This window comes from Triticum urartu, chromosome 7A (genome assembly GCF_056163025.1).
Source record: "Triticum urartu cultivar PI428250 chromosome 7A, HENAU_Tu73, whole genome shotgun sequence".
NCBI lineage: Eukaryota > Viridiplantae > Streptophyta > Magnoliopsida > Poales > Poaceae > Triticum > Triticum urartu.
The window spans coordinates 85,948,677-85,975,780 of record NC_141879.1 but is presented as its reverse complement, the minus strand read 5'-3'; the positions used below and the strand labels follow the sequence as shown (position 1 = coordinate 85,975,780).

At 47.7% G+C, this 27,104-nt stretch overlaps 1 protein-coding gene across 1 annotated transcript; it reads left to right on the top strand.

The window, feature by feature from the left end:
• Positions 1 to 1,766: 1,766 nt before the first annotated feature.
• LOC147958074 (uncharacterized) lies at positions 1,767 to 26,640 on the top strand. The gene is made up of 3 exons (XM_087531943.1): positions 1,767 to 2,394; positions 3,082 to 3,601; positions 26,439 to 26,640. Exons 1-3 carry the CDS (start codon positions 1,767 to 1,769, stop codon positions 26,638 to 26,640), a joined length of 1,350 nt encoding a protein of 449 aa, XP_087388069.1.
• Positions 26,641 to 27,104: the final 464 nt, after the last annotated feature.

The following is a 27,104-nucleotide window of genomic DNA, read 5'->3' as shown; positions in this document are numbered from 1 at the left end:
TTCTTCAATATCTTATCAAGGTATGTGCTTTGTGAAAGACCTATGAGGCGTCTTGATCTATCTCTATAGATCTTGATGCCTAATATATAAGCAGCTTCTCCAAGGTCCTTCATTGAAAAACTCTTATTCAAGTAGGCCTTAATGCTGTCCAAAAGTTCTATATCATTCCCCATCAAAAGTATGTCATCTACATATAATATGAGAAATGCTACAGAGCGCCCACTCACTTTCTTGTAAACGCAGGCTTCTCCATAAGTCTGCGCAAACCCAAATGCTTTGATCATCTCATCAAAGCGAATGTTCCAACTCTGAGATGCTTGCACCAACTCCGAGATCATATTATGCATATGGGTAGAATATATTTATATATACATAGTTTTTGGCCCTATTATATCTATAACTCATCTATTCTTGCCGACCAAAACCCTTAGTGTGCCTATTAGAGCGAGTTCCCCAGAAGCTGAGATGATAGCAGGTGTTGGTTGTCATCAGTTGACTTTATCTATTGGGAAGCATGTGTTTCCTACGGATTTGATTATATTGAAGTCACAAGGTCTGGATATTATTTTGGGTATGGATTGGTTACAGTTATATAAAGGTCGCATTGATTGTTCCAGTCAATCTATTACTCTCAGTGCACCAGGAGGGAAGAGGATCAAATATGTGTGTAAGTATAAGTGTAATCAGGTGCAGGTGAACTCTCTTAAGGGGGTAGCCTGGAAGAGGTGCCAGTTGTGAGGGATTATCTAGATGTGTTTCCAGAGGAGTTGCCAGGTATGCCACCAGATAGAGATATTGAGTTTCTTATTGATTTAATACCAGGCACTGGACCTATTTGAAAGAGACCGTATAGAATGCCTCCTCAAGAGTTGGAGGAATTGAAGAAGCAGATAAGAGAATTGCAGGCGCAAGGATTTATTCACCCAAGTTCATCACCTTGGGGAGCCCCAGTTTTGTTTGTGGAGAAGAAGGATGGGACCTTGAGGATGTGTGTTGATTATCGTTCTTTGAATGAGGTAACCATTAAGAATAAGTATCCTTTGCCTATGGTAAATGATCTGTTTGACCAATTGGAAGGAGCTACTATGTTTTCTAAGATTGATCTTCGTTCTGGTTATCATCAATTAAAGATTCATGAGCAAGATATTCCAAAGACTGCTTTTACTACGAGGTATGGGTTGTATGAATATACTGTTATGTCATTTGGATTGACTAACGCCCCTGCATACTTCATGAATATGATGAACAAGGTGTTTATAGAGTTCTTGGATAAATTTGTGGTTGTTTTCATTGATGATATATTGGTGTTCTCCAAGAATAAGCAAGAGCATGAGGTGCATTTGCGTTTGGTATTGGAGAAATTGAGGGAACATCAGTTGTATGCCAAGTTCAGCAAATGTGAGTTTTGGCTGGATGAGGTAGCATTCCTTGGACATGTTGTGTCAGGTAATGGAGTTGTAGTTGATCCATCTAAGGTTGCTGCAGTTACAGAGTGGGAGACACCCACGACAGTTGGAGAGATTCGCAGCTTTTTGGGCCTTGCAGGTTATTATAGGAGGTTTATTGAGAACTTCTCCAAGATTGCAAAGCCTATGACTGAATTGTTGAAGAAGGAGAAGAAGTTTGTTTGGACTGATGAATGTGAAGCCAGCTTTCAGGAATTGAAGCAGTGTTTGGTTACAGCACCAGTCTTAACTCTGCCAGATATACATAAGGACTTCCAGGTATATTGTGATGCTTCTCGTCAAGGACTTGGGAGTGTTTTAATGCAGGAAGGTAAAGTTGTTTCATATGCTTCACGTCAGCTTAAGAATCATGAGCATAATTATCCTACACATGATTTGGAGTTAGCCTCAGTTGTGCGTGCATTGAAAACTTGGAGGCCATATCTTATTGGTAATCATTGTGATATATTTACTGATCATAAGAGCTTGAAGTATATTTTTACTCAGAAGGATTTGAACCTCAGGCAGAGGAGATGGTTGGAGCTTATTAAGGATTATGATTTGAATGTGCAGTATCATCCTGGTAAGGCTAATGTTGTTGCTGATGCATTGAGTCGTAGGAGCCATGCAAATACAATTAATATTGATAATATGCCACCCGAGTTATGTGAACAGTTCAGGAATCTCAGGTTTGAGATAGTTCCTAAGGGATATTTAGCAACACTGGAGGTAAAGCCTACTTTGCTTGACAGGATCAGAGAAGCTCAAAAGAATGATAAGGAGATTGCTGAGATAAAAGAGAATATGGTTAAAGGTAAGGCAGAAGGTTTCCGTGAGGATGAACATGGAGCCATATGGTTTGAGAAGCGTATTTGTGTACCTCAAGATGCAGATATCGGGAAGTTGATTCTTCAGGAGGCGCATGATTCACCTTATTCTATTCACCCAGGTAATACTAAGATGTATTTGGATTTGAGGGAAAGATTTTGGTGGCCTAGCCTGAAGAGGGAAATTTCTGGATATATTGCAACATGTGATGTGTGCCAAAGAGTTAAAGCAGAACATCAGCGACCAGCAGGTTTGTTACAACCATTGCCTATACCTGATTGGAAGTGGGATGAGATTGGTATGGACTTCATTATAGGTTTACCCAGGACTCGGTCAGGTTATGATTCTATTTGGGTAGTTGTTGATCGTTTGACTAAAGTTGCTCACTTCATCCCGGTAAAGACTACTTATACCAGTGCTCAACTAGCAAAAATTTATATGTCTAAAATTGTTTGTCTGCATGGAGTTCCAAGGAAGGTAGTGTCTGATAGAGGTACTCAGTTCACATCCAAGTTTTGGCGTCATTTGCATGAATCCTTGGGCACCAGGCTGGAGTTCAGTACAGCTTTCCATCCACAGACAGATGGGCAGACAGAGAGGGTAAATCAGATTTTGGAGGATATGTTGAGAGCTTGTGCTTTGGACTATGGGTCCAGTTGGGATGATAATTTACCTTATGCAGAGTTCTCATATAATAATAGTTATCAGGCTAGTCTAAAGATGGCACCGTTTGAGGTATTGTATGGCAGAAAGTGCAGAACACCATTGATGTGGGATGAGGTTGGAGAGCGTCAATTCTTTGGACCAGACTTGATCAGAGATGCTGAGGAGAAGGTCAAGTTGATTCGTGACAGGCTGAAGATAGCACAGTCTAGGCAGAAGAGTTATGCAGATGCAAAACGTAAGGAGGCGACATATGAGGTAGGAGACCGTGCATACCTTCGAGTTTCACCACTTCGTGGAATTAAGAGGTTTGGAATCAAGGGTAAGTTAGCACCACGTTTTGTGGGACCTTACAAGATCTTGGAGCGTAGAGGAGAGGTAGCTTATCAGCTGGAGTTGCCAGAATCCTTGTCAGGAGTTCATAATGTGTTTCATGTATCTCAGTTGAAGAAGTGCCATGCAGAGATGATGGATGTTCCATTAAGGGATACGGTGCCACTTGAGGCAATTCAGTTGGAGAGTGATTTGACATATGAGGAGAAGCCTGTTAAGAACCTGGAGACAGCAGAGAGAGTTCCTCGCACCAAGACAATTAAGTTATGCAATGTTCAGTGGGATCATCATACAAAGGAGGAAGCTACCTGGGAACGAGAGGAAGATCTCAGGCAGGATCACCCACACCTATTTGCCAGCCAGCCCGAATCTCGAGGGCGAGATTCATCTTAAGGGGGGTAGGTTTGTAACATCCCAATTTTCCTAAATTAGGATGTTAATAGATCATTCATATGCATATCATATTTTATTGCATTATTTGCTTTTTCAGAATATTCAAATCATTATGCAACAAAGGCAATTTATTTGGAGTGGAGATAACATGACTTCTCCCCTATTTTAAAAATGTTCATAATGTGCAGAATATTATTTCCAGTTCATCTGATATGTTCTGGTAATTTTTGCAATCTCCAATATATTTTAATTGTGTGTTATTTTACTGTTTGTGTGGCCTTTTGCATCAAAATGAATTTGCAAAATTTGCATTAGGTGAGGAACTAGTGTTCCTGTAGTTTATGTTAGTAGTATACATTTTAATGTGTGTCTACGTATTTGTATTTAGTTTTTATTCTGTTGTTTTTATTTTAGTTATTTCTGTTCTTGTAGTTGTGTAAAAGAAAAGAAAAAAACAGCCGGCCGGCCAGCCAGCCAGCCAGCTCTCGCCCGCGGCCCAGCAGAGCACTTCCCCACCCGCGGCCCGCCGACCCGAGCCGCCGCAGCCCACCTACCCACTGCCGAAGCGGTACGCTACACGCACGCACGCCCCGCGCCTTCAGCCGCTGCCAGCGGACCCCACCCCGTGCCCCTGTTTCTTCCCCGAGCCGGACACCGGTCGACCGCCGCGCGCACGCACGCCGAGGCCGCACCCGACTCGCGCTCACGCCCTAGCCAACCCAGCAAGCACCCGACCTGCCGTGCGCGAGTCAAAGACTCCAGGGAAGCCCCGCACCCCCTCCTCGATCTTCCCTGTTGCCGCACGCGTGAGCCGGGGGAAATCGGATGTCACCGAGGAGCTCGCGCCGCCGCCGTCTTCGCCGGCCGTTTCTGTCACCGTAAGGACGCCCCCGGCTGCGCCGCTTGTTCTTCTCGAACGCCCACTCGGTTGCCCGTTCCTTGACACCTCTGGTTAACCTGCAGCGCAGCAGAACGACGCCCCCACCGACGCCCGACTTCGCCGGAGTTCAGGAACTCGCCACCGCCGCTCGAGGGAGCCCCGTCGCCGTTGAACACCACCACTACCTCCTCCGCTCTGCGCCACACCATCCGTCACTTCGCCCTCGCCGGAGACCCACCGGAGAGCCGCCGCCGCCGACGCCCGACTACCGCCGCCGTTTTTTTCTCTGTTTTGGGTGAGCACACGCGCCCGGCCAATCAAGAACCGCCATGTGGCATGTCGCTACAGGAGCTTCTACAAGAGTTCGCTACAACGCTCAGGAGTTTTCTGTTGCTGTTTTATTTCTTTTCAGATTCTTCCTCTAACTTCAAGTAGCTATATCTTTTAACCTATATGTCCAAATTAGGTAATTCTTTTTCCTATGATCTCACAAAAATCAGCACATTATCACGGTACCAACTTTGCACATGTTTGCACTGTTCAAATTTGAATTTGTTCAAATCCAAATCAAACCTTCCGGAGGCCGTAACTTTCAAACCGTTTATCGGAATCGATTCTTTCTTTTTGCGTTGTGACCGTAGTGCAATTTAGGTGATGTTAAGATTCTGTTGTTGAGTTTTAAAAATGATTTTATTGCTGTTGGTTTTGTTTTGGTTCTATTCGTGTTCCGATGATTGATTTGTTGAATTGTGTGAAACGTGTAGATTGTACGGAGTGCGATGCGAGCTATTGTCAGGAGTGTGACTTTCTGAACCAAAACCAAGGCAAGTTACATGTTGATCATCCTTTACCTATTGTTTTCTATGCATGTAGTTATATCACACTATGAATATATGCATGTATAGGAGTATTATATATGTTGGCAATGCTGTTGAGCTATCTTCCCGTCTTTGCAAATCGTGATAGTTGTAGGTTGCTATGCTTTGCAGACGGGGGTGGTTCGTGTATTCATTGAGTTTATGTGAGGATTATATATATAACTAAATTGAGTAGTAATTAAGGATTTAACTCACCTCTGGGCGGAAGTGGTATTGCTTGGTGTTGAGGGAAGGCATCATGGGGTCTTGCACCTTTTCTAAGGCCATGCGCTCATGAGAGTGCACCCTAAGTGGAATGCCACCCAGGTTCAAAAAGATCAGACAGACTTAGTGACTAGTAGCTTCCATGTGCGGCCACTGGCTATATGGGCTCTGGCTTAGTTGATCAATTGTTGGAACCCTTGCCCAGACTGTGTCGACAGATGTAGCATATGTAGGTGGGATGTGGCCGTCAGGTGGTTAAGGGTACCTCTTCTGAAAGACTTCGTCTCAATCTTCGGATTGGGTCCAGTGGGTAAAGTGAACAAAACTCTGTAGAGTATTAAAACTAATCATGATTAGCCGTGCCCCCGTTATGGGTAAATTTGAGCCACTATGCCATTACAGTTGTTGGATGATCTTGACAGATGTGACACTTAATAATATTTGTGGGCAACTTAATAAAAGGGTAGGTTGGAGCTGATTTGGCCAACTCAACCTTGTGTATTTAATTGTAGTAATAAAAGAACTAAATAAAAATATGACTATTAGGTAGTTATGAGGACAAAATCAGCTTTCTGCAAAAATAAACCCTCAAGCCTTCCTTTGTTATACTATGCATATACATGTAGGTACGCTATATTATTACCCCTGTGTAACTTGCCAATACATTCCAAGTATTGACCTATATGGCTGCGACGTCTCATGTTGCATGATATTCAGATGAAGAGTAAGGTACCATTAGGGTCGCGAGTCTGCACTCAGCATCGCCAGTGGGCTATGATGGGACTCATCGTTATTTTCTGCTACTTTCCGCTGTTTGATTGAATAAAGCTAGCCAAGTGCTATGCAGATTGTTTTATTTTATATACTCTGGATCAAACGTTGTAATAAATGATGCACTTGCTATTCTGGTATTCATCTATACTGTGTGTGCTAGCGAGTTCGATCCAGGGACTAGCACGGTAAGCACAGAGACTCAAATCCTTCGAGGTTTGGTCGTTACAATGAGGAACCCGGCCCCGGGTCCCGTCGTCGAGCCTGATCTCCTTTGGTGGCGTTCGCGTGGGCCACTTTCGGTGCGGAGGGAGCCGGTCCCGCCGGAGGTGGTACGTCGCCATGTTAGGGAGGAGGACGAGCACGTCCATCCCTACATGGTTGTGTTAGAGGGTGGCAGGTTCTCCAATACTTGGCAGGTTCTTCAGGGGTCTCACTTGAGCTATGATCCTGTGAGGGTTCCTTCTCTTTGGGTGTCCACCGCCCGCGCCGCAGGAACCACGAGTGGCCTAGATTCTTTTGTAGTATTCGATCTTTATTAGCTACCTAGCCAGTGATGTATTCGATATATAATATTCGAGACGATGTATTCGAGATTATATATTATTCGAGACGATGTATTCGAGATTATATCTATTATTCGAGACGATGTATTCGAGATTATATCTATTATTCGAGACGATGTAATTTGAATACTAAATTGTTTTATATTTCTTTTGGATTGGTTAAATAAAAGCTATGGCGGACAATACCGGCAGAGAGGGAGAAGAGACCCTGTTCGATATCATACGCCATCCTCGCGGGCCAGATGATGATCAGAATGAAGAATATTATGACGGCTCCAAATTTCTAAACAACACCGGGGAGGGTGATATGATATTCGATCGCGACGACCGAATTGATGAAGTCATGAACTATGATTATGATGATGACGAAGAAAATGTTGATCTTGAAACAACAAAGACCGGCGAGGTATATATATTTATATAAGCAGGCATCTGGTGATCATCACATGTTTTAAATGACTTGAAGATATATTAACGAATTGATCTTTCTTCTTTCAGCCATCCGGATCGAGCAAATCTTCAGGCAACAAGAAACGAGGCCCGAACAAAAAGTTGAAGGAGGGCGTAAAGTACAATATCGAGGCCATCAAACCTAATGGTGAACCATTAGCGCCTAAGAAGATTGCGAACATGTTCATTCGTCAGTGCGGAGTTCTTGTGAAGGACCAACTCCCGATCTCCCTTCAAGCATGGAGAGAGCCAGCAAAGCCACGTCCAGATGTTACTTTTGTCGATGACAGACAAAAAGGTATGCTTTGGGAAACTCTCATGGAACATTTCACCCTACCAGATCATGTCACAAATGCAGATGTGGAGAAAGTCAAGGACGCTGCTCTTAGGAAGATGGCGATTGCCTTCAACAACCACAAGAATCGTGTATGGGACAAGTACGTCAAGGGAGGAAGGAAGACTCCAGTATTCAAGGGAACACTAGAGAAGCAAAGTGCTCATTGGGACGATTTCCTGAAATTCAAGGATTTGGTATTAGCTAAGGAACGGTCGAGAATAAACAAGAAGAATGCCGAAAAAAAGGATAAGTTCCATAAGCTGGGGCCGGATGGCTATGCGGTGGCAATGCCTAAGTGGGATAAGTCTGAGAAAGAGATGGAGGATGCAGGTGTCACTCCGGTTACTAGGAGCTGGCCTCCCAGGTGCAGGACTTGGTTCTATGTGCATGGGGGGGGGGAGTTGGACCCGAAGACAGGCAAAGTTTCGACGAAGGCATGTCTGAACGGAGCCGACGATAAGCTACTTGTTGCAATAGAAGAGGCTCGATCGAGGGTGTTCCAGCCCAACAGAGAGAACGACGAGCTTACGCGTGCCCTGGGAAATCCTGAACACCCGGGAAGAACATGAGGCAAGGGCGCTATTCCGTGGTATGAGGGTTTTTCAAACTGGAACGCCGACTACAGAACCCGTGCGAGAAAGAAGATTGCGGAGGAGAAGAAGAGGAAGATGGAGGAGAAGAAGAGGAAGATGGAGGAGGAGCAGAGGAAGCTGGACTATGAATGCCTTCAAGGCCTAGAATCAGCGCACGCGAACTTGGCAGTCAAATTCCAGCGGCAGCAGGAGCAGATTGACTCACTTAGCCAGCAAAGGGGGTCTCAGCAGCTGCATCAGCTAGCGGATGATCCAGCATTGGATAACACCGCCCCATCCATGCCGAGAAGCAGCGTGGGTTCCGCCCCGGGCGACGCAATGCTGGATAGATACCACGTGGATGACATCATGGAGAACACTAACTGCGAGCTACACTTCAAAATGAAGAACATATCCATGAAGGTGGCGGACGCCGTTACTTTTACAAATCCCCCCGAGGCAACCTTCCATTGCAACCAGATTCCAGCGGGCTATGCTCGTGTCTTGGTTGATGAGGTGTTGGACCCATATTCGGGGCTACATCTTGACATTCCTAGAGGTGATGACGAGCACACATTGGGAGAGACCATACATCGTATCATCCTATGGAGAAAGGATTGCATCGTCTTTCGAAGGCCACCGACACCGCGTCACCCGACTCCTCGTCGAAGTCTGCCACCGAGTCAGCAGACTCCCGCTCCTCCAAGTCCACCAACGCATGAGGCCACTTGAGGGAGTCCTGGATTAGGGGGTGTTCGGGTAGCCGGACTATACCTTCAGCCGGACTCCTGGACTATGAAGATACAAGATTGAAGACTTCGTCCCGTGTCCGGATGGTACTTTCCTTGGCGTGGAAGGCAAGCTTGGCGATGCGGATATTCAAGATCTCCTACCATTGTAACCGACTCTGTGTAACCCTAACCCTATCCGGTGTCTATATAAACCGGAGGGTTGTAGTCCATAGGTAATCAACTCCATATACACCAATCATACCATAGGCTAGCTTCTAGGGTTTAGCCTCCTTGATCTCGTGGTAGATCTACTCTTGTACTACCCATATCATCAATGTTAATCAAGCTGGACGTAGGGTTTTACCTCCATCAAGAGGGCCCGAACCTGGGTAAAACATCGTGTTCCCTGCCTCCTGTTACCATCCGGCCTAGACGCACAGTTCGGGACCCCCTACCCGAGATCCGCCGGTTTTGACACCAACATTGGTGCTTTCATTGAGAGTTCCTCTGTGTCGTCGCCTTTAGGCCCGATGGCTCCTTTGATCATCAACAACGATACGGTCCAGGGTGAGACTTTTCTCCCCGGATAGATCTTCGTCTTCGGCGGCTTCGCTCTGCAGGCCAATTAGCTCGGCCACCTGGAGCAGATCGAAAGCTACGCCCCTGGCCATCAAGTCAGGTTTGGAAGCTTAAACTACACGGCTGACATCCGCGGAGACTTGATCTTCGACGGGCTCGAGCCACGGCCAAGCGCGCCGCACTATCTCGAGGGGCATGATCTTGCTCTACCCCCGAACAGTGTCCTGGAGGCCGCACACGCATCGGTTCCAACCCCTAACTCGGAGCCTATTGCGCCAATCGAGGATGAGCGGTTGGACGTCACCTCGGGGGCTGCGATCCCAAAAGCGATCGAGCCGAACGCTAGCCCCGCACTCTGCACGACCCGTGACTCCGAGGATCCGGACTCCTCCCCGGACTCCGAACCCCCCACGCCCCTGCCAATCGAATCCGATTGGGCGCCGATAATGGAGTTCACCGCCGCAGACATCTTTCAGCATTCGCCTTTTGGTGACATCCTGAATTCTCTTAAGTCTCTCTCTTTATCAGGAGAGCCCTGGCCGGACTACGGTCAGCGAGGATGGCATACGGACGATCAAGAAATTCAAAGCCTACCCACCACCCACTTGGTAGCCACTGTCGACAATTTAAACGACGTGCTCAACTTCGACTCCGGAGACATCGACAGCATGGATGACGATGCAGGAGATACCGACGAACCAACGCCCATAGGGCATTGGACAGCCACCTCGTCTCACAATGTGTACATGGTGGATACCCCTAAAGGAAGCAACAACGAGTGACGGTGTCCTGGACTAGGGGGTACTCAACACGTCATCTCCCGATTTGTTAGATTGGGCCGAGGACCCCCGTGGCCGTATACTCATGGGCTAGTCCGGACGGCTGCCGCATACAAGGAAGATTCCACAAGACTTGGTGATCAAGACAAGGACTCCTCCCCCACCGGCGTATTCGGCTAGGACTCTTGTTATCCTGGGCCTCTGGTGCATTATATAAACCGAGGCCAGGCTAGTCGATAATCAACTCCATACACAATAATCATACCATAGGCTAGCTTCTAGGGTTTAGCCTCCTTGATCTCGTGGTAGATTTACTCTTGTACTACCCATATCATCAATATTAATCAAGCAGGAGTAGGGTATTACCTCCATCGAGAGGGCCCGAACCTGGGTAAAACAAAGTGTCCCCTGTCTCCTGTTACCATCCGGCCTAGACGCACAGTTCGGGACCCCCTACCTGAGATCCGTTGGTTTTGACACCGACATTGGTGCTTTCATTGAGAGTTCCGCTGTATGATCGACAAAAGGATCGATGGCTCGCCTGCAGATCAACTGCGACTTCGGCATCTTCGTCACCAGCTCGACTGGTCACCTTGGTTCGACTAAGAATTGCACCCCATGTTCGGATCACCATGTCCGGACGAGGGCCTTCATCAAACATCAACTCCGATCTCTATAAAGATCACGGAGGAATCATCTATGGAGCTCGGGGGCTCAACGTCAATATTGCCCTCAAGCGACCGTGCTGTTTGTTTGGACAACGAACTCGTATCTGCCACCACCACCTCCTGGAGTATCGCTTTGACGATCGCTTTGGTGGAATTGTGCGGGATTGAGTCTACAACAACCCTGGAAAATTTCTTCGAGTTTCGATGGAGGAATCTCTGGCAATCCACGATATACCGGAGCCCTGTCAAATCTGGACGGGAATTTGGATGAGTTTAGGGCGTGGTGTCCAGCTTCTAGCTCGGACGTCCTTTGGAAGATCCAACCGTTGATCGGCTGCGGAATTCCTATATCTACCACCTCTCAAAATTTCGGCTCGATCCGACCGTCCAAACTCCGGGAACCTTCCGATTAGTGCATCATTTTTCGGATCTGTTTTTCTGCGCGAAAACGAATCCGAGCCGAGTTCATCTTTTTTATGAACAGGATTTCGGACATCCCTTTTGAAGGAAGTTTTGTATGGGGTATTGTGTTTTGTTCCCGAACACATCCCACTAACTGTAAGATCTTTTGAACATGATCTTCAACATCATGCTGGTGTCAAACCAGTCCGGCAATATTACTCCACGGCTGCCGACCTGCGCTAGACACGTCGTCACTTTAGCCGAGCTCAACTTCTTCGGATCATCATCTCGGCAAGCCGAACAAGAGTCCGGCATCGCGAAGGATAAATCATCATCAACATCGCCGCCCCACGGATTACACGGAGCGGGCATACCGGCATCGTCGTACGGTCGCTTCATCAAGCCGGCATCAACCACGTCACGACCTACATCGACAGGGCCGCACTATTGCTTCTTCAAGCTGGTGTCCGTCACGCCGACCTGCTTCGACTCATAGGCTGACGTCGAGGCTTCGACATCTCGGCTAGACTGGGGGCTTCGCCATCTCTTCATCAATCTACTCCGGACACTTCGGCGTCACTAGCCGACCAGCTCCGTCACGTTAGCTGGGCCGAGGGCTTTGCCTCGGCGAGTCAACCTTTACCAGCATTGCCATGCCGTCGTTTTATCGCCCATCAGGCAATGGGTGTGCGGAGCGAGTCCCAATTTTGGAAATCACCTTCCTTCGGATTGCTACAACAAATAAACCAGGTGCTATTAATCCCAGTATTTTTTGTTTGTTTGGGTTCATTTTTCCCAAGGAATTATTACTCTGGTTTGTCCATAATATGTACACAGGTCTATCAAATGGTGACCGCATTAATGACGGTCGCATGGTGGTTCGATCAGTTTCCGTACATAGTTCGGCGAACGCCGCATCCGAAGCTCGGACCGATCTGTGAATTCTGGCTTTGCCATGCCTTTACTACATCACGCCGACGCCCTGCATCGACATTGACTGCGGCGCCAGGCCATATTTCTTCTATTCCTCACTTTGCATAAATTATTTATTATGCAACACATTTTTTTAATTATCATTATTACTATTATCTCCGGTTTGCACTATTTTTTGTGCACAGGAAAATGATCCAGGGACTTCGGCGTCACTCTGCTGGTCTGCATTGACCGTGCTATGTCACCACTTCGGCGTGTCGAGCTCTCCGCTCCGCCACCTCAGGACCAGCTTGGGGGATGGAACCTTGCCCCGCATCAAGCTCGGACCGCGTCATCAATACCGAACACATTAACCAGCTAAGTCGCTTTCATGCTCAAAGCTTTAATTTCTAACTTGTGTTTGGTTCGACCAAGCATTATACTTTTTTGGAAAAAAGTTGCTTCTAAAAAATTTCCTTGTCCAAACTTTGTTTGTGACGCATAAATTCAAATACCCCGTTTACTTGGGGGCTTCCTTTATGAAGCTTTTCCTGTTGCATATGATTATACTTGTACGGCTTCGTTCCTTGTTCGTGTATTACGCCACAATATGCACCACATTGACTTAAGCGACTTGCATGCTGGGTTGCCTCGCTCCTGTGTTTACCCCTACGTTCCCGATTGTTCGGCTAGGGAGTAAAGGGAGCACCTCTGCGATTGTCACGATCGGGTCGCCCGAGCCGGACCTCAGACTGGGTGAAGCCGAAAACTAGCGCTCTTATAGTTATTCAATGATGGTCGGCACACAACGGAACTCATGAGTACAAAAAATCTATTGCACAAGTCTCATAATAACAATGAGCACCAAAGAAAGGTATCAGTGGGGGTACTATTTTCTTCGAAGATGCTTCTTACTCTTCGTAGTAATATAGCATAAGTTCCCTGAGCGCGCTTTGTCTGTTACAGCCTTATGGCCTGATTGCCTGGTTATTGGAAACACCGTCGATATTCTCGACTGATGGAGTACATAACACTTTTCGGTCCTTGACCGAAGAGGGAGAAGCTGACAGTCGGCTAAGACACGTTTAAAGTTCAGTTGAACATAGATATGATATAAGTACTTCGGTACATGAAATCATTCTTTCACCCAAGTCACTTGGGGGCTCTTAAATTTATATGAGCTATTTTATAGTAAATGTGTTTTCTTCTTGGTCGTTGCAAAGTCTTTTTCTATCGCTCCTTTTTCGACGTGAGTGTGTGGTCAATAGCCAGCCGTAGGCTGACCCGCTTGAAGTCTTGAGATCGGATGTGTAATGTTAAAGCACGACAGAAGCACTCTTTTTTTCTAAGACCAATTTTCGGATTGGCACCGAACACTTGATATTGTTCGGACGTCATGTTTTTACTGACGTTTCTTGGGTTTCCAAGCTTTTTTGGCACTTTTAAACTATTTGTGCTTTTCCAGCATTAATCTAGGGATTCGGCAAAAACATTCTCAGATATTGCTATATATGCATCGGTTTCGAATTGTGTCTTCGGTCAATAGTTGGGTTGCCCGGCTCCTGCACTTGCTTCCTACGTTCCGTTTTGTTCGGCTAGGCGTGCAAAGGGAGAACTACTGCGATTGTGCTTCCAGCTCACCTTAGTGGAGAAAGCCGAAAACTGACTATCACAATAAGCGTAAACTGGTCAGCGATCCGATGACTATAACGAGCCATTCATAACATTGGCCGAAGTGTTTACGACTTGACCTCGACTGTCGCCGAACACTACCGGGGGCTATTAACTAGCCTCCCAAACTAAATCCTCGATATTTTGCTCTTACATTCGAGCCGAGGTTTCATGATCATGCTTAGCATGACAACCCAAAGAAAGGAACCGAATACATTTCTTCTGTTAAACAGCAATATAACATATCTCTCTGCGTACCTTTGTTTATAAAACCGTGTGGCCAGATTGCCTTGTTTGTCGTAAATCTTTGCCCTCATAAAGGCTTCATAAAGTAGGACAAACACTCCTCGGCTACTGGCCAAGGAGGTGGAAGCCGATGGTCGGTCAATAAAGTTTTGTACAATGCAGATCCGAGCATTAATGACGTAAAGTACTTGGATACATAGAGTCATTACACATAATTTGTGATTTTTAATATGGATATTGATCCTTAATTCGGCCACCCGTGCCCGCATTAAGGCTCGGGGGCTACTGGGCTTCGGGCTTATTATTTACAAATATTAAAGGGGCACATCGATCCCCTGATCTGGTGTTGCCACCCGACCAGTGTCTCGAGGGCTACTGCATTGCTTGTCCAATGCAGAAAATTTTTATGTGCAATATAGTTTCCGAGGAGATTTTGATCCTCAGGTTGGTTGGCCGCACCCAACCTGAGTCTTGAGGACTGAGCACGCCGCTTTTGTGTCCCGAAGTATTCTGCCGAGCTAGGACTTGATCCTCAGGCCGATTTTGCAAATCAACCTGAGTCTCAACGGCTACTGGGATCAGCGGTCTTATGTCATCCTTCATGTGCATCTCGGGTTTTAGACCGATACACACCTTGAGGGCTACTGGCTATATATCTCGGCAGAGAATAAATTGCACCAATAAAAAATATTGACAAAAAATCGGCCCATAGTCGGGGTGGTGCACCACCTCGGAAGCAGTCCGGCATAAAGCTCGGGCGCTAGTGGCTGGCTCCATAAAGGGCATTTCCGGCATTAAGATCGGCTAAACTCCTTAAATTTTTTTGAACCAAGGTGATATGACACCTTGGATATAGTCCGGCGTTGGAGTTCGGATACAGTCCGGCGTTGGAGCTTGGACATAGTCCGGCGTTGGAGCTCGGATACATTCCGGCGTTGGAGCTCGGAAGCGGTCCGGCATTGGTACTCGGCCGCAAAAGATACCTCGAATGCAGTCCGGCGTTAGAGCTCGGACGCAAGAGGACACTGCCTCCCGGGAAAAACTTCAAACCTGAGGTGTGGCATAAAAATGTCAAGGCATTAATAAAGGCCGGAAACTTAAAGGGGCTCCTCGGATACCCGACGTGTAAACTTGTCGAATGCATTTCGGCGATCCTCAAGATAGAAGATGAGAAGATTTGTTGAACCAGTTTTCAAGACCGGCAACCGAAGATGAAGAATAGTTTGGAACAATCGAGGAGCGTCCCTAACTTGAAGACCGGTTCAGGGGGCTACTGACGGTGTCCTGGACTAGGGGGTACTCAACACGTCATCTCCCGATCTGTTAGATTGGGCCGAGGACCCCCGTGGCCATATACTCATGGGCCAGTCCGGACGGCTGCCGCATACAAGGAAGATTCCACAAGACTTGGTGATCAAGACAAGGACTCCTCCCCCACCGGCGTATTCGGCTAGGACTCTTGTTATCCTGGGCCTCTGGTGCATTACATAAACCGAGGCCAGGCTAGTCGATAATCAACTCCATACACAACAATCATACCATAGGCTAGCTTCTAGGGTTTAGCCTCCTTGATCTCGTGGTAGATTTACTCTTGTACTACCCATATCATCAATATTAATCAAGGAGGAGTAGGGTATTACCTCCATCGAGAGGGCCCGAACCTGGGTAAAACAAACTGTCCCCTGTCTCCTGTTACCATCCGGCCTAGACGCACAGTTCGGGACCCCCTACCCGAGATCCGTCGGTTTTGACACCGACAACGAGGAAAAAGGGGATGGGACGGGAGATCGACCCCCCGAAAATAAATCAAAGCGTCGGCGTAAACGCTGACCCAAGCCCCGCCTCGACAAAAACCCAGCCATAGAGTAGGACGAGCCGGTAGACGACGAACAGGCCTTAGAGCAACCGTCCGAATAGGGCAACACGGATAGAGAAACCGAACATCCCTCCTCCGACGAAAACGGCATTCTGGACGACCTCACACCGAATAAACCTATGGAGCAGAAGAATCTCCACGAGAGGCTCGTTGCAACTGCACTCAGCCTAAAAAAAGCAGAAGCGGAAGCTAAAAACAGCGGAAGATGCACTCCGGATTAGATGGAGCAAAGTAATCAATACCACAGATAAGTACGGCGACAGTCGCCGCACTAAAAGCTATCCAAAAAGAAGGCTACTACCTGAATTCGACGAAGAGGCCCTAGAGCCCTCGCATTCAAAAAATGAAAAAGCCACACGGTCGGATAGACGAGCCCATAAAGCGGCAAGCGGCGCCGCACCTAAATCGGCATGCGACCCACTTAAGGATTCGCATCATGGACCAGTCAGGTCCATTTATGGGCCAAGAAAGCAAGCTCCCGTAAGCAACGCTATGAAGCCATCATCAGAATCCAGCACACCCAAATACAGGGGCACCGCACACCCCCTATGTTTCACCAATGAGGTCCTGGACTATGAATTCCCAGAGGGATTCAAACCCGTAAACATAGAGGCATATGATGGAACAACAGACCCTGGGGTTTGGATCGAGGATCGAGGATTATATCCTCCACATACACATGGCTAGAGGAGATGATCTCCACGCCATAAAATATCTACCCCTTAAGCTTAAAGGGCCAGCCCGGCATTGGCTTAAAAGCCTTCCCGAAAACACAATTGGAAGCCGAGAAGAGCTCGAGGATGCTTTCCGAGCAAACTTTCAAGGGACATATGTCCGCCCTCCGGATGCAGACGATCTTAGTCACATAACTCAACAACCCGGAGAATCATCTCGGCAGTTCTAGAATAGATTCCTCACTAAATAGAATCAGATAGGCGACTGTCCGGACGCCGAAGCCTTAGCAGCTTTCAGGCATAACGTCCGAGACGAATGGCTCGCCAGACACCTCGGCCAAGAAAAGCCAAGAACAATGGCCGCACTAACAAGCCTCATGACCCGCTTTTGTGCAGGGGAGGACAGCTGGTTGGCAAGGTGCAGCCCCAGCGACCCAAGTACATCCGAAACTAGGGATGGAAACGGAAAACCACGATGCAACAAGGACCGTCGCTGGACTAAGGACAAAAGTCCGAAGAGCACGACAGTCAATGCCGGATTCAAAGGCTCACGACAAAATCAGGAAAAATCGCCCCCAGGATAACAAGGGCGATCCATCCAACCTAAATAAAATCCTGGACAGGATATGTCAGATACATAGTACTCCCGGGAAGCCTGCTAACCATACCCACAAAGACTGTTGGGTTTTCAAACAATCCGGCAGACTGAATGCCGAACACAAGGGGTTCGACACACCAAGCGAAGACGAGGACGAACCCCAAAAGCAGAGCACCAGGAAACAAAAGTACTTCCCACAAGAAGTAAAAACAGTGAACTCACTTCACATAAAAAAACGTGCGCCGCCCGTAAAGGTACGCACCACACGGCCCATCCCCAAAGGGTCCTGCCACTGGTTGTCAAAACTGATCATCTTCGATCAGCTAGATTATTCTAGGAATGTCAAGAATGTAGGCTGGACTGCCTTGATACTCGATCCAATAATTGGCGACTCCAGTTTTCAAATGTCCTTATGGACGGCGGCAGTGGACTAAACCTGATATATCAGGATACAATCCATCACATGGGGATAAACCAAGCAAGAATCCGCCGCAGCAAAACCTCCTTTCAAGGGGTAATACCTGGTCCGGACACCCATTGTATGGGTTTTCTCCAGCTCAAAGTCATATTCGGCTCTGCCGATAACCTCTGCCGCGAAAAGCTGACCTTCCATGTCGTCCCGTTCTCAAGTCACTTTCAAGCACTACTGGGACGCGAAGCTTTCGCTCGCTTTAACGCAATACCGCATTATGCATCTCTTACGCTTAAGATGCCCGGTCCATGAGGCATCATCTCTTTGAAGGGGAAGCACTAAAGTGCGCCTCCCCAAGTGGAGGACTGTGTAGCCGCTTTGACAGCCCAACAGCAAAATGGCCTCACCGGCCAAAAAAACTTCGAAATAGGTCATTCAATACCACGAACGCGGATAGACGAGTTCGGTGCAAAATCATCATTGATGCAGGCCTAGAAGCCATATACCCCCGCACTAGGGGCTCCACGCATATACAATAAGAGACAATAAAGCTCAATCTTATATATCTTACTTTATACTTTGCTTATTTTAAACTTTTTCGGCACGACCCGTTTTCAACTCAGTTCCTCTCTTTTACAGATGAACGTCGTGCGGCGCCCGTCCAGGATGCGGCACAACGGAGACACAGGCGCAGACGTGCAGTAGGGACCCGTCCTAAAGGATTCTTTTTAGATTAAGACCCTGCATAAACCTTTTTTACTGTCTCTTGTTGCTACACATCCCCTAGTTTTTTCTTTCTAATATAACCAAGGAGGAGGCTGGCGTCTTGGCATGTGGCCACGTCAGAATTTTTGCACGTACCTGGACACTAGGGGCTTTTTTTAGTAAAGAGTGTCATTTCGCCCGCACTCATAAAGACCGAACACCTTAGGGAGTGTTCGGCGTCACGAGTTTTGGCATTATATGCATCAGCTCCGAGTCATGTCTTTGGTCAAATGTTGGGTTGCCCGGCTCCTGAGTTCGGCTACCTTACGTTCCGCTCTATCGGCTAAGGTAGCACCAGGAAAACTACTGTGATTGTGCCCCGGTTCGGCCGGGCGAGCACCTCAGTAGAGAAAGCCGAAAACTGACTGTCATGATGTAGCGTGAGACTGGTCAACCACTCGATGACCTATCGGAATCTATCGGATTCCTCCGCTTTAACGAAGGGCCGCTTCCCGGTCAGGCACATACGCGCCCCGAACTCGGACGAGCGCAGTTGCCACCAAGGGGCTACCTAAATAGTCTCACTGTCAAACTCCTATGGCTAAGTGAAAGTGTTAAAGCATTATAGTCCGGTTGCCTGGCCCGCTGCGCTATCACCTCCTTTGTAGGACCAAGACGTTGGGTTAAGTGTGAAAATGCATCTTCTGCGAGCACCCCCGCACTATGTGCGTGGGGGCTGAAGCCAACGACTGCCATCTTTCAGATTCTATATATATATATCTTAAAACGGCCGCACAGGAGGTGTTCCCAATACTTGGAGGCACAAGTATAAAAAAGGCCACTACAGTTTATCAAAATATTACTTTATAATTACATATGCTATCATAACATAGCATCTTTCGGGCACTGCGTCTCTATTACACAAGCGCCTTCAAGAACTTCCTAAAAATAGTGCTCGGAGGGTACTCAGCTTTTGTCCGAATCTCGGGACGCAACAACGGTGGTCTCCATCTCTGCCCAGTATGTCTTAACACGGGCAAGAGCCATCGTAGCACCCTCTATGCATGCTGACCTCTTCATTGCATTTATACGCGGCACCGCGTCAAGGAATTGCTGCACCAAGCTGAAATAACTCTTCGGCTCCGATCTCCCCGGCCACAGGTGACCCATGACGTACTTCATGGCGAGTCCAGACAACCTATTCAGTTCGGCCCATTGAGCCAAACGATCATCCATGGCCAGTGGACGCTCTGGATTGTGAAACTACGACCAGAAAAGCTTTTCCACTTCGCGATCTTTCTGATCTCGAAAGTGTTCGGTCGCATCAGCAGCACTCGCTGCCAAGTCCAGATAGGTATCCTCCACACTCCACATCCGGTCCAACGGAGCAAACTTTGGATCACAAAATTTCCTTCGCAGCATAAAGGGCTTTCCAGCCGCAATTTGTTCGGCCTGACGCAGCTCCTCCTTCGCAGCTCTCATCGCACAGCGCGCGTCCTTGGCATTGGTAACGGCCTTCTCTAAGTTCGTCTGTTTCGCTTGGTCTTCTTTTTCAAGAAGTCTGCAATGGTCTGTAGCACTTTTTAACTTTTCGGCCATCTCGGCCATCTCTTCCTTGCTTCTGCAATGAGCAGCCTGTTCGGCTCTCAGCTCTTCAAGGGCTTTCCTGGTGGCCGCATCACTTTCGCTGGCTTGTTCTTTAACTCGGGCAAGTTCTGCCCTAAGACTCTCCACGGCGGCCGCACCATCTGCGTCAAGCACACACATCGTAAGACACAGGCATAAAACTGTTCTTACCTGATGCCGCCCGAGGAATTACGTACCTTGACCCTCATCAAGCCGCTTATTGACAAGCGTGATGTCGGCATCTGCCACGTCCAGTTGCCGCTTTAGTTCGGCAAAATCTTCAGTCCGGCTCAATTCCGGACACCCTGCCGCCTACATTCAAAGGCGAAAGGTTAGACCTAGGATTATGATCCTCCGCGTGCCGTCATTTCTTGACGACGCGCAGAGTCTCAGGGGCTACTATCTACACAGGGCGCATTTTACTCATGCGCAACTGACAAAAGTATACATTATCTAATGCACCTCGAAACCCGTCAGTAAACTTTTGACGGCCTCATACAATCCGCTCTCTACGGATGAAATCCTTTCAATCACCCTGTCCATCAATGCGCGGTGCTCCTCTGAGATAAAAGCTCGCCCCAGCAGAATCTTTAGCTCCTCCGGCCGAGCACCAGACGGTGCCGGGCTCGTCCCATGACATCTTTCGAAGGCCGGACGCGGAGAACCTCGGGGGGCCGCATAGCCACCTTCCGCCCCTGTCGGATTTGGAGAAACCCTCCGCGACGACACCTCAGGGTCGCCCCCCTTGCTAGGCGGCACGGCAGGGGGAGGCGTCCCGCTCTCCATCATCTCCGGAAGGAGATCCCCCGAAGACGAGCTCTGCTGAGAAGGGCTGAGGTCCGAGCTACAATATAAAGGTTCGGTTAATCTTCTCAGATATAAATCAAGGACTTCCCTCATCCCTCAAAAGGAAAATCTTTTCTCCACTTACGGCTCGCTGGAGGGCTGATCCCCTTGAGGGCGTAGTCCGGCCGAGGAACTCCCCGGCGTCGGACCCTCTGACGAGGATTTTCTCCCCCGTTTCGAGGACATGGTTTCTGGGTCGTCAGAGGCGGCTCTCTTCTTCCCCTTAGGAGAGGAATTGTCGGTTCCTCCCTTCGGAGCAGCCTCCTTCGAGGAGGCCATAGCTTCCTTGTCCTCCCCCTCCAAAGGCATTATCTCTAGCATCCTGACTAGCACGGGATCCGGCCTCGTTTCAGGAAGGGGAGCCGGACACCTGATCAGCTTTGCCTTCGCTATCCACTCCTGTTTAAAAGGACGGCTCTTTTAGGGGCAAGTTTATGACAAATATACGGATAGAAGGTCCGGGCACAAGGTTGCTTACTTGAGTATCCGGGCAATTGCAGCTTAGGCCTGCGTCCTTGGTTAAATCCGGACACATCTCTTGTGATCCAAAGAACAGTCTATACATCTCCGCGGGCGTTGCGCCCATAAAGTTCTGGAGAGCTCGCGGTCCCTCTGGGTTAAACTCCCACAGGCGAAGGGGGCGACGTTTGCCGGGCAATATTCGGCGAATCAACATGACCTGTGTCACCTTGACCAAGCTGAGGTCTCCTTCCAAGAGATCCTTAATTCGGCCCTGTAACAGGGGCACGTCTTTGGGCAAACCCCAATCTAACCCTCTGTTAACCCATGACGCTAGCTGTGGTGGGGGACCCGAGCGAAAGGCAGGAAGCGCCACCCACTTGGTGCTCCGGGAAGCGGTGATATAAAACCACTCTCATTGCCACAAGCCTAGCTCCTCTTGAAAAGAGCCCTCGGGCCATGGAGCATCAGCATTTTTGCTTATAACAGCGCCTCCGCACGCTGCATGTCGTCCCTTGATCATCCTTGGCTCCACTTTGAAAGTCTTGAGCCATAAGCCGAAGTGAGGGGTAACACGGAAGAACGCTTCGCATACAACGATAAACGAGGAGATATGGAGGATGGACTCCGGAGCTAAGTCGTGGAATTCCAGCCCGTAATAAAACAGCAGTCCCCTCACAAAGGGGTCCATCGGGAAGCCTAACCCCCGAAGGAAGTGAGACACGAACACTACGCTCTCACCGGGCTGGGGACTGGGGATAGCCTGCCTTTGAGCAGGCAACCTGTGCGAAATTTCGGCGGTCAAGAACTTAGCCTCTCTCAACTTTAGCACGTCCTCCTCCGTGACGGAGGAGGGCATCCATCGGCCTTGAAGGTCGGAACTGGACATTGTCGAAGGTCTGTGGCGCCCGGAATCTGGAGCCTAGGGTGTTGGAACTCGAGGCGACGGGCGAACTTGTTTTGGGATTGGAGAAAAGGAGTAAGGCCCTGGTCTCTTTATAAGAGGTTGAATACCAGGAGCCCTCCCCATAATCGTTTGGGACTTGCCTTTAATCGAGAAAACATGCTAACGGGCACAATTGGGTTACCCACGTCCGTATTGATGAGAATCCCGTAAAAGGGGGGCACACGATCTCTGCTTTGACAAGACGTGCCAAGGAAGCCGCCTCGCAAAACACGCTGAGGTGGAAAAGTGAAAACGATTCGAGTGAAGGACTTGGCTGTAGTGTGATGATGCACTGCGGAATACGTCAGCAGATTTGATTTGTGTTAATATTATTCTCTCTATGGCAATATGTGAAAGCTTATTTTGCAGAACTGGACACTACTCTTGGTGTTTACGATCTTCTATGAAGGACTTGGAGGAGGAACCCGCCTTTCAATGCCGAAGACAATTTGCGCGCCGGACTCGTCGTCATTGAAGCCTGGTTCAGGGGCTACTGAGGGAGTCCTGGATTAGGGGGTGTTCGGGTAGCCGGACTATACCTTCAGCCGGACTCCTGGACTATGAAGATACAAGATTGAAGACTTCGTCCCGTGTCCGGATGGTACTTTCCTTGGCATGGAAGGCAAGCTTGGCGATGCGGATATTCAAGATCTCCTACCATTGTAACCGACTCTATGTAACCCTAACCCTATGCGGTGTCTATATAAACCGGAGGGTTGTAGTCCGTAGGCAATCAACTCCATATACAACAATCATACCATAGGCTAGCTTCTAGGGTTTAGCCTCCTTGATCTTGTGGTAGATCTACTCTTGTACTACCCATATCATCAATATTAATCAAGCAGGACGTAGGGTTTTGCCTCCATCAAGAGGTCCCGATCCTGGGTAAAACATCGTGTTCCCTACCTCCTATTACCATCCGGCCTAGACGCACAGTTCGGGACCCCCTACCCGAGATCCACCGGTTTTGACACCGACACCACTCCTCCTCCTCCAAGTTTGGCAAAGTGTCAGGCCACTCCTCCTCCAAGTCCGACACAGCGTCAGACGTCCACTCCTCCTCCAAGTCCGGCACAACTTCAGGCTAATCCTCCTCCAAGTCCGGCACAGCTTCAGGCCACTCCTTGTCCAACTCAGCCACGTCAGCCGTCTCCGCCGCCTCAGCAATCACGGAAGAGAGCCGCCGCGGCTATGGTGCGTAGCGGTACAAGTCGAGGTAGTACGGGAGGTACAGGCGGAGGCAAGCGATTTCAATATGGTCCAAGCAGCCTCGCGCCTCTTCCGCAGAGGCCTTACGACAAGTCCGAGGAGGAAAACACAGCCATATCGAAGGCCGAGGTGGAAGCCCATTTTGCACCGAAACCGCCACCGCCGCCAAGGGAGAAAGTGCCCGAGGAAAAGATTGACCACTTCATTCGTATGGCTGCACCACCAGCTCCCAAGCCTGTTGACACAGACTATGAGCGCCACCTCAGGAAGTTAAATCGAGCACGTCTACAGAAAGAGGCGAGCTCGAGCTCGAGCAAATCAGCTGGCAAAAAATGCGGTAAAACCGTTCCCCAGCTAGGAGAACAGGCGGCGCAATCAATCCCCCCTCTTGTTGTGCCAACAACACATAAGAGTACACGCGCCCAATATTATTGTGGGCAAACCATTAACGCTCACCAGCTGGGCAGTGTGGTAATAACCGAGGAGCATATAAGGCAGGCTAAAATCCTCAAGATCACTGTTGGACAACTCCTCGAGATTGAGCCCATGCCTCTGCTTACAGAGGAGGAAATAAAATGGAAATATGTCTGGGGCCAACCTTTGGTCGAGCCAGACGAGGTCAAGAAGCTCCCAACGAGAATGTATGAATTGCATCAATGGTACATGAACATTACCAAGATTTCCAATCGAGAATCCCTCAAGGTGGATGTCAAGAAGGATCATTACTACCATGAGAAAGCTGTGGCCGTTGAGTATCCTGAACTGTTTCAGTTATACAATCAAGACGCACTCGACAAATCTATCGTCAGTTGCTATTGTCTGTAAGTGATTTCTTTCTGTAATTTAAGTCTCAAGCTAGCTGTAGTGATCCTTTTGATCAATCATTACCTGTAATTATCTCACTATATTCTTTTCTGTGGTATTATGCAGGATGAAGATGTATGAAATGAAAAAAGGTGGACGCTATGGCATTGGGTTCATTGACCCAAACACCGTTAATGAATACACATGGAAATTAGATGCATATCATGAAAAAAGTGTAGAGGACAGCATGCTAGAGTTCTTGAAGCGCCTCAATAGCAATGAAGATATACTACTTCCTTACAACTTCCAGTGAGTCACACTGTCTTGTACTACAAATTCTCTGTTTTTGCCTACTAGCTAGCTACATGTTTTGCTTACATATGCCCGCTTAATTAAGACATGCAAACGTGTGTGCATGCAGATTTCACTGGATCTTGTGTATCATTAAAGTTGATGCAGGAACAGTTGAAATACTGGACTCACTACTCAAAAAAAACTGACTACAACATCTTGTATGGGATAGTCAACAGGTAATTTCAATCATTATGAACTATATATCTCGGCCTATTTAGTTCGTCATTTCTTGATATGAACTATTTAATAACCCCTTTATTCATTTTCTTTGTCGGCGGGCAGGGCTTAGGCAAGGTTCATCAGCGTCACTCCAGGCCAATGGAAACGAAAGCTGAAATGGTTTCGACCCAAGGTAAGTAATTAAGTAGTACTAGCTAGCTAGCTAGCTGCCATCTCTTTAATTATCATGCTTGATTAATTATTATCTGATCAAATTCCATTCTCGTAAAGGCCCTTGAGCAGGCGCAGGGGACTGATCTGTGTGCATACTGCATTTGCGAGAACATTCGCATGATGGCGTCCGAAAGGAGCAGATCTCAAAGACAGGAATGGGTACGTTTGTCAGAACACTATTCACAATTTTTACACCATTATCGATATCTAGTCACACAACTAATACACATGCATATTGATCTCCTTCTTAACAGTTCACAGAGGTGCGGGAGAAGCTCCTACCAACGGAGCGCGTACAAGCACTTCAAGAGGAAATAGCGGGATTTTTACTCGACCAGGTCATAGATCCGAACGGAGAATACCATTACCCGCTACCGCCCCCATGAACCACTTCCAATTATCATCGTGCTCTGAAGGCACCAATTAGGCTAATGCCACTGGCTCCGAAGGCAACATGTAGGAGAAATTGTATATAGCTAGCTAATTGTATATATATACATGTGTGTATGTGTGAATTAATATGGTGGTTTGTGAGACATTTGATGATATATATATGATCGGTTCTACTAGAAATTCTATTTATATATATATATATATATATATGCATAACGTGTACAATGTGTAGTATCGTAAAATACCAGCAAACAAAAAAAATTAAATGGAAAATACAAAATTAAATGAAAAAGAAATCATAAACCCAAACCCCCCCAACCTTATAATACCGGTTGGTTTCACCAACCGGTACTAAAGCGCTCCCTGCCCCCGGAGCTGGCTCATGCCACGTGGTTGCCCTTTAGCACCGATTCGTGCTGAACTGGTACTAAAGGGGGGGGGCTTTAGTGCCCACACTTTAGTGCCGGTTACCGAACCGGCACTAAAGGGCCTTACGAACCGGTGCTAATGCCCGATTCTGCACTAGTGAACGCTTTGAGGTGCTTGATTCAATGCGTTCGGCAGCCGATGCAGACCTTACTTCGCATGCTGAATTCTTCATCAACAACGTCAAAGAGACATGGAGCCGTCACTACGAAAACTCAAAGGTCCAGATCAGACATTTCCTGATTGAGTACGTGGCGACTACGAATCAAGGGAACACGTAATTTCCTACCCCCCCTTCATGTGCCATTTACATCAATCCCACCCCTCTTTGTTGTTACATCTGAATTGAAGTTTATCATTGCTATGTCTGTCCTTTTTGTGAGTTCACCTGACTCTTTTTCTTGTGCAGGACGGACTGTGGCTTTCACACGTTGGAATACCTTGCAAAGTGGGAAGGTAGACTTGTTCTCGCTATCACAGCTGCAACGGTCATTGAGCTCCGGAAATTTTACACATGGAAATGGTTGACGAATGAAGATTTCAACAAGTGGCCTGGAGCACGCGAGTTTGTGGAGGAAGCTGTCAAGAAAGTCATCAAGAAGTACAAGTGATCACGTGGCGTTACACACCGGATGCATACCTTACATTCTGTTGCCGAGGAATGTAAGGTACTACCTTTTGTTCTTCTCAAAAACTATGTCCGTGTGCTATGCTATGACTGCAACCCCGAGTAGCCTAGTACACAGTGGTGGTTCGTGAGTGACATTTGAATATTTTCTGTAATATTTTGTGTGGATGTGAACCTATTTCAGGCGTGATAGTACATACATTTTATGTTTATCATTATTATTATGGTTTCATCGTTTGCACCACCAGGTTGCTGCTTCGAATGCATGCACTATGTTCTAAAACATGGCAACTGTAGTTCATCAGACATGGTTATTAAAAGTCATCATCGTTTTTCATTTGGCTGTTTTGCTTCTTCTTTTTCATTGCTAACTGCACCGGCTACCATGGTAGTTTTGATCATGTAGCTGTAACCTTTTCTGCGGTTGATGCACGTTACACTTTTTCA

What these genes read in the sequence shown, in the direction of transcription:
- LOC147958074 (XM_087531943.1), top strand. Translation starts at nt 1,767, where the DNA reads ATGCAGGAAGGTAAAGTTGTTTCATATGCTTCACGTCAGCTTAAGAAT. An exon ending in ACCTTATTCTATTCACCCAG is followed by an intron (nt 2,395 to 3,081) that starts GTAATACTAAGA and finishes TCTTTGGACCAG; the next exon opens with ACTTGATCAGAGATGCTGAG. An exon ending in GAACGAGAGGAAGATCTCAG is followed by an intron (nt 3,602 to 26,438) that starts GCAGGATCACCC and finishes TTTCTTGTGCAG; the next exon opens with GACGGACTGTGGCTTTCACA.